General features: G+C 43.0%; 1 protein-coding gene across 3 annotated transcripts in view; it reads left to right on the top strand.

The window, feature by feature from the left end:
* RNGTT (RNA guanylyltransferase and 5'-phosphatase) overlaps window positions 1-6455 on the top strand; it is a 186301-nt gene extending 179846 nt beyond the window's left edge. For all 3 annotated transcript variants that reach the window (XM_052678333.1, XM_052678325.1, XM_052678343.1), the window contains 2 exons: window positions 1533-1656; window positions 3696-6455. In XM_052678333.1, coding sequence (XP_052534293.1) covers window positions 1533-1656; window positions 3696-3859 — 288 coding nt within the window. In that variant the 3' untranslated portion in view covers window positions 3860-6455. The remainder of the gene's footprint in view (window positions 1-1532; window positions 1657-3695) is intronic.
* The last annotated feature ends 5742 nt before the right edge of the window (window positions 6456-12197 follow it).

The following is a 12197-nucleotide window of genomic DNA, read 5'->3' as shown; positions in this document are numbered from 1 at the left end:
CAGTGAGCATGTGTCAGTCAAACGTCTGGACTGCACATGGCTTTTCAGCACGGGTGTGCTGTGCAGAGAGTGCTATAAAGACTGGCAACCTGAGACATTGGGTAACTTTATCCAGGTGATCATCAGCAAATTTCACGTAAGGAATAAATGGTTTTAGAAGAAAGCTCTTTACAAGCGATGGAATGAAGAAACGAATAATGCATCATTTGCAAACCTAGCTCTGCAAGTCCTATAATGTAAAAGGCCTCAGCTGTAAGCATGTTTAACAAAATTGTCTTACAGTGTGATTTTTACTTGACAAGTAAAATCCCAGAGCTTTCTGTACAGGACTGCTGAACAGAAACACTCAGAGTAAATGCCAAGCAAAATGTTATGGTTCTGCTTATCAAATTCAGGACAAGACCTGTACTGTGCAGTGTAGGAGGACTCAGTCCATGCAAAGGACCTTTCATTAATTAATTGCCTTTATCTGAAAATTAATGGAAAACAAGTTAATGGGCTGTTCCACTGTATGTGCTATTAAGCTGCCTGCAGACAGTCACAGTCTTTTTCAAACCTGCATCCTCGACAGTAGTAAATCCCCATGTCACAGAGGTGAGGAATTATGCTAATGAATTGAAATAACCACTGCACTTAAGTGAAGATGCAGAATCCGAAGTGTTGTGTTACTCTGTAGAGCTTTCAATTGGTAAACTAAGCAAACTAAGTGCAGCTAGCAGTTGAATACAGCTCTATACTTACAAAGAGGCTCTTTGGAACAAAGTGAAATATATGGGTAAAGTTGTTAAAGCATTAGATAAGGTTCTCTGGTTACCATGGTTACTTGAAATTTTTTGCATTGTGTCATAGATTAGAATGCATAGGAGGAAGTAGTCAAAACAAATAGGAAGGCCAGAGCATGTAAACTACATTTCCAGATCACACAGCATTGCCAAATAGAAAGACAAAGAGCTCAGAGTGTTGATTACTGACAATTCTAAGAATCAATACAATGAGGCCTGAAAAATAGTCAGAGCCTATGTGATTTGAAGTCATGCAGTATTGTGGGGTTAAGATTTTAATTTTTAAATACAAATGAAGATAAAAGAAAAACCCTTGGTAAAGTTAAGAGTAGAATGATTTTCCACAAGCTTTTCCTCATCTTGGAATCTGACATTTGGCTTTGAAATGTTCAACGCAGAAGGCTGACGAAACATGGATAATACATTTTGTGCACTTCAGCTGGCAGTAGTGCTTACAATGGAAGCAGTTTATTCCCATAGAAACCTCTTTGCATTTGGGCCAGAACTGACTTTTTTTGCCTCTGTTAGAGCTGCTGATGTTTTAGTGTAATATAATTGCTGTATATTGATAGCAGATTTGAAGAGCTTTTTTAAATATTGAGTAGCCAAGTCTATTTGTAACAGAGGTGGAGTCTGCAGTTTTTCTGTGTAAGGTGGAGGCATGTTACTAAAAAATGAAGGGCAGAAGTGAAATACATGTTTATCCCCAACATGTTGTTTTATTGTGTTTTGTTTTTTGTTTTTAAACAGGTGACAAAAGATCTGAAACAGTATGACAACAAAATCATAGAATGCAAGTTTGAGAACAACAGCTGGGTCTTCATGAGGCAGAGAATAGACAAAAGCTTTCCAAATGCCTACAGCACTGCCATGGGTGAGTGGAATAATACACTTCAAATCATTCTCAGGCTCAAATTTTGATTTCTTAATTCTGTTCTAGTTTAAGGAGGAAAGGTGTCCTGGATTTTCCTTTTCTGTTTGAGGTACCCATAGAAGCCTTTCTTGTTCTTCTTGTCATCCCATGCCAAGTTTAGTTCAAGCTGGGCCTTGGCTTTCTCGACCCCATCTCTACACAGCCTAGCAGCTTCCTTATACTCTTCCCACGCTACCTGTCTCTGTTTCCACTGCCTGTGCATTTTCCTCTTGCTCTTCAGTTTGACCAGTTTGTTCCTGGTTTGGTCATGCTGGTCTCTTGCCTTCATTTCCTGACTTGCTACACCTGGGGATGGAGAGCTCTTGTGTGCAAAAGAAAGCTTATGTAGTGTCCTAATTTTAGTCTTTGCCTGTCTCATATCCTTCTAGAGCATGAACTCTGCCGTAGCATGGTCACTACAGTACAGGCAGCCTCCAATCCTGATGTAACCAATCTGTTCACTTGCATTGGCAAGCAACAGGTCCAGTATTGAATCCCCCCCTGGTGGGTCCTTCAATTACTTGACTAAGGAAGTTATCCTTAATGAATTCCAGGAGCCTCTTGGATTGCCTACACCTTGCTGTGATACTTTCCCAGCACATGTCTGGGTGGTTGAAGTCCCCCAGCAGGACAAGTGCCTGCATTTGCAATGCCCCCTGCAGCTGGAGGTAGAAGGCCTCATTGATGGGCTTTTACTTGACTGGTGGCCTTTACTAGACACCAGTTCCGAGGCTTCCTTTGCTACCTTGATCTCTAACCAGCACCCATAAGCTTCCAATTAGCTTATGTGTGTTCTCTAAGGACAGCTCTTCACATTCTATTCCTTTCCTGATGTAGACAGCAACACTCACTCCTCTCCTTCCTCGCCTGTCCCTTCTGAACAGCTTGTAGCCATCGGTAGCCACACTCCAATCATGGAAACCATCCCACCATCATAATGTTTTTTGACAGCTGAGGTCTCATACTGTGAAACTTCTGAAATACCTTTTCACCAGAAATAAGCATAATAAAAAATATTTCCAGGATGATGTCTTACTAATTGTAAATGCCGTGAATGATTCTGAAATTCTGCAGGAAAAAATCATTCAAAGTCAGGAAATTATATACTAATTGTTATTTGTAAAAAAAAAAAAGCTATGTTAGAAGTAAATTTCAGGGAGTCTTAATGTTGTTTAGTAATGAGAAAGCCAACAGATTTTTTTTTTCCATGCAGTTGCATACATACTGTCTTGTCCTTATATGCCATACATTATCTTCTCAATGTTATGTATATTTCCAAGAGAATTACAGTATTTGCTTAATTTCTTGCTTTTTTCTTCTACTTGCTTTTTTTGGACTACTTCCTCAGTCTCTAGAGAGGACTAATCAGAGGAATATAAAGTTGCATACAAAAAGTATTGAAAATACCCACAGAATCCTCTGGGTTGAAAAAGACCTTCCAACATCACCAATTCAATATTAAGCCAATCTTGTTCTAAAATGTTAGAGTTTGGTTGGTGTTTTAAGGCCAGGTCTCACGAGGTGTTTGTTGCTGCTGCTTCACTTGTTGCTTGCCTCACTGGGATATCTGCCCATAGAATCAGAGATTATCCTAACTTAGAAGGGACCCATAAGGATCACTGAGTCCAATTCCTGGCTCCATACAACACCACCCAAAAACCAGACTGTACGTCTGAGAGCCTTGTCCAGACATTTGTTGAACTCCAGCAGCTTGGGGCCGTGGCCATTTCCTGGCCATTGTGTAGTTGCTGCATGCAGCAGTATGCACATGTACACAGACACACACACATGCCCGTTTTTGTTTAAAAAGAGATGGATGCCCATCTGGGGCACAGCCTGACTCCTGACAGGGCAGGCTTGTGCAAGCCGGAGTTTACGTGGCTGACTACTCAAGCCAAATTATGTTGTTTATTGTGAACAGAGGGGTTCAAAATGTGGAAATGCAATGAATACTGCTACAAATCAGTTTAGTAAATTCACAACATGTTCTTTGTTCCCAGCTGTATGCAATAGCATCCAGAACCCGGTCACAAAGGAGATACTGTTTGAGTTCATCGACAGGTGTATGGCAGCTTCTCAGGGACAGACGCGGAAGCACCACCTCGACCCCGACACGGAACTGATGCCACCCCCACCACCCAAAAGGCCCCGCACCATCACATAGGCCCCGGGCACAGTGGGTGGCATTTACACTGCTGCAGAAGGTGAAGTGCAAGTGCGAGGGCTGGGAAAAGAAACACCTGAATTGCTGTAAATATCTAGGTGTGGTTTCTTTGGTTTTGTTTTTCCAAATGCCACATCATGAATGGACGTTGTTTCGTAACTGAGAAGTTCAACCTTACCTTCTGATATTTGAAGATGAAATTTCCAAAGGTATAGACAAGAACAGTACAGTGGAATCAAGGGAAAGCTGTCTTGTTTATATACGGATATCTTTTCACCTTTAATTTATAATGTCAGCAACCTGGAACTGCGAAAATACTGGAATGCTGTACTTTTTAGAAGCTGTGTTTAAAAAAAGAAAAAGTGTTGCTTTTTTCTTAATGATTATCGTTATTCAACTGGTTGCGGTTTGTCACCCGTAGTATAATTTATCATAGTTTCCCTGCATTTCTGAGACTTGTGTTTAACAGCAAACAGCAATGTTGTTTCTGCGCTGTGTTGGCTGACAACTAAGCCTTCTTAGGCTAAAATCCACTAATTTTAAAATTAGCTGGGTTTTTGTTGTTGAAATATTAAAGAGGTGAATCCCTCTTGTAAATAGCATCCTTTTGAAAAGAAGTGTTTTGAGTGTTTTGTTGGTTTTTTTGTTTTTGGGTTTTTTTTGCTGTTTGAACCTACCACACCAAATGTATAGTGGGCTGATGTTAGCTTCGCCTTCAAGTTCCTCTGTAGATAAGGAAATCATTAAATCTTTAGTATTAAGGTCTCTGTTCCAAGACCGTTTCTAGCACAGGGCTTAGTTCTCCACAGTGATACCACTGTAAATATTACTAAAAGTACACTTTGCTGTGATATGCAGGAGTAATAACCAGTGCTAATAATGATGTCTCAGATCCAGGCGCACTATGGCAAAAGAAACGCCAGGCAGCTCCTTCATGAAGGAGAAGGCAGTTCCACGGGAGAGAGCCCTGCCTTAGGGCAAGTGTCCAGGCTGGGATGGTCGCAGGGCAAAGATGAACCCTGCATGGTGTGGATGGGGTTGGCTGTCCTGTGACACTGTGTGAAGCCGCTGGCTGACTTCCCTTCATAGGCATGAAGGAGCCGATTATTGGTACCCGGTGGCTCTCCTGGCAGCTATCCATAACGCTGACTGTGAGAAGCTGCGTTCCGGTTGTCTCATGGAGGAGCTGGTCTGAGCTGAAACCAAACGATTGCAGATTTTAAAGTTTACTGTGAATTTAACAAACAGGGATCTGATCGGTTGTTGCTGTAGTTCACTGAGCGTGTCAGGACAAGTCATCCATTCATCCAGCAGCCTGATCTGTAAAGACCATTGCTGTGTTACAGCTAAAATACATTCAATGAGTTTTAATCTTTGGAAGCAAAATTAACTCCTGCAGTTTATTTTTTTTTCCATAGGGAAACTTTAGGACTATGCTTTGTGGTGGCTTCTCTCACTGCTTCAATCCGTTGTGTAAATGCACATGGCATCGCTCAGATGGCATTCCTAGCATCTCTTTCTGGGATATCCTACATGTGTCTCAGAAAACTGAAGGAGATACATAAGCATCTTTTTTTTACTGTGGTAAAACTTGAGGGGAAAAAATGTGTTCATCAAGGCTCTGTACATAGTTTCTGCATATTGTCTATAGAAAAGATATAATATCACCTATGCAAGGTTGCAAAATTATCTCCTAAGAAGAGCCTTATGAAGTTGATGTGAAAACCTATGCATCCTCTGCACATCTTGCATTGAAACACACAGTTAAATATTTCTTCACGAAGTAAAAAGATTTCCCTCTCCATTAAACTCATCATTAAGATTGTCATAACAAACTTTTTGTCAGCAATCCTCATGGTTCTATGGCAATTCTAACTTATAAGACGATTGCAGCCTTTTAAATGAGTTATTGCATTTCGTTCTTTTAAGGTTTGTCCAAGCTGCCTCCTTCTTTCTCCTTCCCAGCATTGACTTGTATTTCGAAAAGACCTAGCTTCTGGTTTTCCTTTTACGTTAGAGCTGCAGGAATCAAGCTGCAGCTCTCCTCCGTGTGCATTCCGCCAAGCTCGTGAATGTGCTGTGGCCCTTGTGTTTGGACTGTGTCTTTTTTTGCACTCCCCTTGAAATGGATATTTTGAAAAAGCGGTGATGAGGAAGTTCAGAGCTCCACATTCATATTCAGTTGTAGAACTATCCTTGCGCTACGACCTGTAGCAGTTTAGAGAGGTCAATTTGCTTTGCTTTTTCAGAAGAGGAATCTACTGAGCAAGGGTTGAACGAAGAAGAACCTGATGAAAACAAATGGAATTTCATTTGGACCAGCTGGGTTTCATGCTATGAGAAGTGCAAACTTCCTTTGTCTGCTACTAGAAATTCAAGACTGAAACAAAGAAGAGTCTGTTCCAGGAAAACAATAATAATTTTTTTAAAAAACATAACTTGTCTATTCTTTGGTGTACAGCATGTTTCCATCCACTGTTTCGTCATTTGTTAAATATATAATTAAAATTTGGTTTCAGTGGAGTTTCCAAAAAATGTAAGTACATTCCTCTACAAACTGTATTAAGTATTTTAATAAAGTCAATGGTTTAAAATACTTCTGCTAAGGATGTGTTCACTTTTGATACTACCAGAATACTGTGGTGTTATTACTCATCAGTCCTCCAAGAACAGTTCTTCATGTTTTTCAGAGCTCAGTGGCCCTTTTCTTAGGTAGGAGCCTCTCAACCAAGTGGTGGCCACAGTCCGTTATACCATTTTTAAGTTCAATTTGCTCTTCCTGGTGCTGGAACCATGAGAAAAACAGAAGATGCATGAAGTACATACTTTATGACAAGCTAACATTATGTAGCTTCACCAAGTCAGTGTTAAGAATGCAACTGGATGAGGAGTTGTGCAAGAGGCAGCAGGATCAGTCTTCCCTGATTGTTTGTCACCAACCTGGCCTTGAAGCTTGTAGCTCACCTGCTTGGACAGCAGACCTGCATTGTAAGAGAGCTGGTTTCTGATTCAGCATTCTTCTTTCAGGAACTAAAAATGCCATCTTGGGTTTGAACTTGCCTTTTAATTAAGGTTCTGCCTCCAGTACGGATATGCCACTCTTCTAATGGATGTCTTATTTGTACACTTCCTGTGGTACCTCCCAACCATTTCTGGTTCTTTGGTGTTGGAGTGTGAATCCCAAACTACATCTGACATTTGAACACACCTGAAGAGTACTGTAACTGTTTCAGTTCCTGTTCAGTGCTCCTCTCTGTTAGCATTAAGGAGATAGGTTGCCATGCCTGGCCAGCACGTCACACTGTGTGGTTTGTGTTCACTTACTTGTTCATATGAGCAGTCCTTCTGCATTCCCACTCATCAGTGCAGCAACTCATCAGTTTTCTGCCTATGAGGTGTGACTTGTATTTGCATAATGTGTAATGCATAATTGTATCTCATGACCCAGGAGTATTTACAGATGCTTTGGCACAGCACATTCATCTCCTAGGATTCATCTGCAGGCAGCGGAGAGAGAATGAGAGCAGAAGTTCAATTTGTGCCTCCTGCAATGTCTGGTTTCTCTGCAGAGCCTCCCCCATCAGTTCTTTTTTGAATCAATATACTCTGTATCCTTTTCACGTTACTCCCCTGCGCTAGTAGGATTTTCTGAGCACAAAATTAAAAATTTTATTGAGAGTAAATTTTGAGGCATCAAAATTACTGCAGTGTTCAATCACATTTATAATCTCATTCAAAGTATTGCACTACTTGGTCAAGAACTACTTATTTTCCATAGATGCTATTGTGTTCCTTGGGACATCTTTAGTCAAATCCTTAATCCCAGAAATTCTGTTAACTTGCATGAGACTGGCTGAAATGCCTGAAGTGGGCAGATTGCTTCCGCCCCTCTGTGCAGTGGCACAAGGTCTGCCCTGTGAGCCTTGTTTGGAGGCTCCTCACAGTACACGAATCACAAACCTAGTGGAGTTTAGATTACTCATATTGTTTCCAGTGTCAGATGTCCATGTCTGCTCGTAAAGGTTGCCCTTCAAGCACACGATCCTCTGTGTTGTGCCCATTGCCTGCTTTTCAAGTTGGCCTGTTGCCATTTGTGAGGCCGTGAGACCACATCCCCATTCTACAAGGGCATTGCTGCACTTGGCCCCTGTGTGCTCCTCCTCACACCATGCCAGCCTTGCAGATTAAACATTTGAGGGATAGCACAGTGCCTCCAGTCCTGCTTGCACAAGGAAATCAAAGCCACATCTACCAGTTGGGACAGTATATATAATAGGAGTAAGGACTCTTCCCTCCTTCTGTCCCTCATGACCCTGGCCTCCCTGTTTCATGTACAAAGGTAGGTCATACACCACGCACTGACTTCTGCATTGATGAGTTAATGTGAGCAGTGGGAACAGAGGCTGGCATTCTTTCTGCTTTCCCTGGTGAGATGCCACTGGCCACCTCAAAAAGCTGAATGCAGCGGAGGCTGGAGGTTGCTTGAGACGTTTACTACACTGTTTTCCACTAGTCAGGCTCATGTTAATCTGGTTTATTTCAATTCATAGGCAGCAGCTGGAGAGTACTTGAGCATGCTGTAATGAACACGAGTGAGAAAGTTCCGATGGCGCTGATGCATCCATGGGTACAGAGGGGTGCTCAAGATGCTCAGTGGACTCTTGGAGGAGAATAATCTCGTGTTCCGCTGTGGCAAAAAATAAAATGTAAGTGCGAACCATTTGCACTTCATTTGGAAAACACTGGAGTAAAAGTAACAAAAAAAGAAATCAAATAGCAATCAAGTTGACTCCCATGGTAGGAATTTATTTAATGAGAAATACTGTTCATGCCCCTTTCTCCCTCCCCTCTCTCTATCCTCAGTATCTTTGTGTCTGTTTGACTAGCAGAACGCACACAATTTGGGTTCAGGAGCATTCAACTATCATACTTGGAGAAAATTAAACTTTGATTAATTCTTATGCTCAGAATTTTCTGTAATGCTGAGGAGGCGATAAGGTTATCGTATTAAATGGGTCTGTATAAAAGCTGTGTGTAACACTGAAGGAACAGAATTTTGTTATTATCAAGGCGCACTTCAAAGAGTTTCTCAACTAATTTGATTATCACAAGAGGGGAAATTTTAATCCAAATTAAAAAAAAAAAATCCTTTAAAAAAATGTAGCATTGTTCAATAGGAAAAAAACTCAGAGAAGAAGAACACAGACTTCTATGGGCAGCCATGCATGGCTGCAAGTGGGGTGTGATGGAAGAGAGGCCCAGAAGGCAACCGGAGCTGTGACATCTTGTATGCTGCCAAGGAAGGGAAGAGGTGAGATGAATAATCCTTGCAGGTCTGTTCCAACTTGTCTGTCTGTGGTTCTATGACCATGAGGTGGCTCTCAGAATGGAGAATGCTCATCGGAAGACCAGGACACAGCAGGCCTCAGTGACATTAAGAGGTGGCTTCTTACACTGAGACAGTGGGGTCAAGGAGGAAGGCCCTTCCTCGCCAGGAGGCTCAGAGCAGCTGCCTTAAGGTGGCTGATAGCGAAGAGGGAGAACCAACAGGTCCTAACAGCAGAGCAGAGGGTAAACAGTTTCTCTCTCACAGTTTCCTGGTGGTAACTCTTATCCTCAGCTCTGGAAGCTCTGGGACATGCTTACACACCCAGCAATGAGTTTTGTGGGAGTCAGAGAGCAATGAGCTGCAGCGGGTCACATCCCTGCATCTTATCACAGGGCCCTGGGGGTACCTCTGAGCCCTTTGGGCAAGTCAGTGATGTGCAAACAACCCGTGCATACGGCAGACAGGACTCCAAACTGGGCATCTTTTGAGGTCAGTGCTTACCACTTGCCTCACACCTCATACCCTGCCAAGAGAAATACACAGGTTTTGCCAGTGTGCACGAGTGATGAGAGCAGCATGTCTGCTGAGAGCCCGGGTAGTGAGGGACACAAGGTGTGAATGGCATGAGAGGCACGGGGAAGCAGAGATGTGCCTCCCTCCAGTGCACACCCTGATGCCTAATGAGGTAATATAAGAATAGACAATCTTAGTTTGAATTCCCCATCAGCTTGTTTGGCAGCTGGTGCTGTTAGTTGGGTATTTTAGTACTTACAACCTTCTCCTCTGGTTCAGTTTGCTGACAATGTTATGCAAGATCTTTCTAAGGAAGAATTCTGATTTGACAACATGGTGGTCTGAGACCCATAAAATGAGTGCCAGGAAAGCACTACAGAGCAAAAAAAAAATTCCCATTTCTCTATCAGGAAGTGGAAAACTCGCAATTTCTGAAAGGATTTATGGTCTTTAGAGCAGCGGGCTCCTGGCATAATTTACTTACACCTGCCATGACAGTTTGTTCCTTAAAAAGAAAAGATGTATTATGTTACTGTTGAGAGTTAAATCAATGATAATTTTGCTGCTGGGTAATACTGACCTGTAAGTGAGTGACCCATACACAAATAACCTGTGGCAGCCAGATGCTGGAGTTTGAAGCTGTTGTGTTTGGAATTGCACTTTTCACCATTTCTGCTTCCACAAAGCTGTGTGTTTTGTCCCTGGAACTATGAGCAGCTGGTGCCACTTTAGATGGTGGCTGCCCATTTGCCTTCTCTTATAAACGTCGTGCAGAAAAACACACACCCTCCTGAGATTCCAGCATCATAGTGATAATTGATCCAGAAGTGCCTACAGGGAAGGCTGATGTTTCATCTTCCTTTCCTCAAGTGTTTGGAGCAAATCTTTTGACATCTGAAGGGAAGTTCTTCTCCAGCCCATCTCTCTCCAGCACTAGTAGCAAAATGGGAAGTGCCCTGAAGCCTCCCTTCCTGTGGCTGGCCTTGTACCACTGCCAGATCCTCCCCTGCATTCCCCACACCACTGTCCCCAGTGTGGAATACAGAGAAGGGCTGCAGAGCCTTCCATGCCATGGTGTGGCTATGCACAAGCTCTTCATGTCCCTTCTGAGAGGTTTCCAGTTTCACATTACTAGAGATGGTACTAAACTCAAGGTGGAGCCTGGATATGGCCCTACCCATGCCAGCTGAGCACTGTGCCTTTCTGACCAGTGGCAATAGGCCATCAACCAGTCCATCATAATATGCATGCACGTGGGTCAGAAGGAAAGGGTTAACTGTTAACTACAGCTTTGTAGGTGTGAGCCACAAACCCTCTGCTACAGCGCAGTGCACAGCACTAAAGCTCTATGTATCTGTGTCTAATAACCACTGTCCTTTTTGCACCTGCCTGTGCCACTGAGGCTTCTTGATGCCTTACAGAAAATTACAGACAAACACATTAATACTTGGCCGTGCTGGCCTGGAACTGCTAAGGAACAGGGAGTAATAATGAGACACAAAGGAATGGAATGAGAACAGCAGCCTGCAACATCCTCATTTCATTCAATGACAAAAGAGTTTGGCATGTATACCCATGCCTTTGCTGAGGACTGTGCAGTGGATATCAAAAGCCTGAAACATTCACTAATGATAGCTGCAAAGAGGGGAAAAGAACAACTCTTATGATGTAAAATGCAAGACTGGCTGTGTAGCAGCTCCTGTTAAATTGACTGGCAAAATGTTTTCTGAGTTCATGGAGATTTGAGAAAATTACCCGTTCCCTAAAGCCAGTTGTGAGCACAGAATGTTTCTGCTTTCACACACAGCTTTGAGAGGCAGAACGGAACAATTCCTGCCCAGGCAGCTGGGTGATGGAAACTGACAGAGTAGTGCCTGTGCGCAGAGAGTTTAAATGATGCACAAGGGACTGGTTAGCGTGTGATATGCAAATGTAAATCTATCCTCGAGGCATTGCAACTACAAAATGTCTCGCAATAATGCTCGTTTATCGAAAAGTCATTTCTTACTATGGATTCCTCCCTCCCAGAGCAGCAGGGCTTCCTGCCCCAAGTGAGCTCGTCCTTCACCCCCTCTCCAGTGCATTATGTCTGGCTTTAGCCAAGGGACTGACAGCCAGAAGGATCATCCCCTCCTATGGTGCTCCTTGGCTGTGCCTTCTCAGTCTGGTGAACAGAGACAAGTAGATCAGCACGATGGCCGTCCTGCAGCAAGGCCTGTCTGCCTTTTGATAAGCTCAGATTCTCACCATCACATTGAGCACAGCTGCTTTCCGGAGAGGTTCGAAGCCACCTGGGCTTTGCCTGCCTTTACAGAAAGTAATTGGCTATAGGATGGTCCACACCCCCAAGGATGTGAACTGATGATGTCTTCAGGACAGTTATAGCAATGGGTGTGTTCACAGCCAGCTCATCCTGCCTGAAAGTACCAGCCCATTGCAGGATGTTTGTCGTGCCTGCTGCTGGTCGCAGTGGAAACATGGGATCACTGGACTGGT

The sequence above is a fragment of the Tympanuchus pallidicinctus genome, unplaced genomic scaffold, assembly GCF_026119805.1.
Source record: "Tympanuchus pallidicinctus isolate F22 unplaced genomic scaffold, pur_lepc_1.0 scaffold1, whole genome shotgun sequence".
NCBI classification, from domain to species: domain Eukaryota; kingdom Metazoa; phylum Chordata; class Aves; order Galliformes; family Phasianidae; genus Tympanuchus; species Tympanuchus pallidicinctus.
The sequence above is the reverse complement of the archived record's forward strand: the minus strand, read 5'-3'. Positions and strand labels throughout refer to the sequence as shown.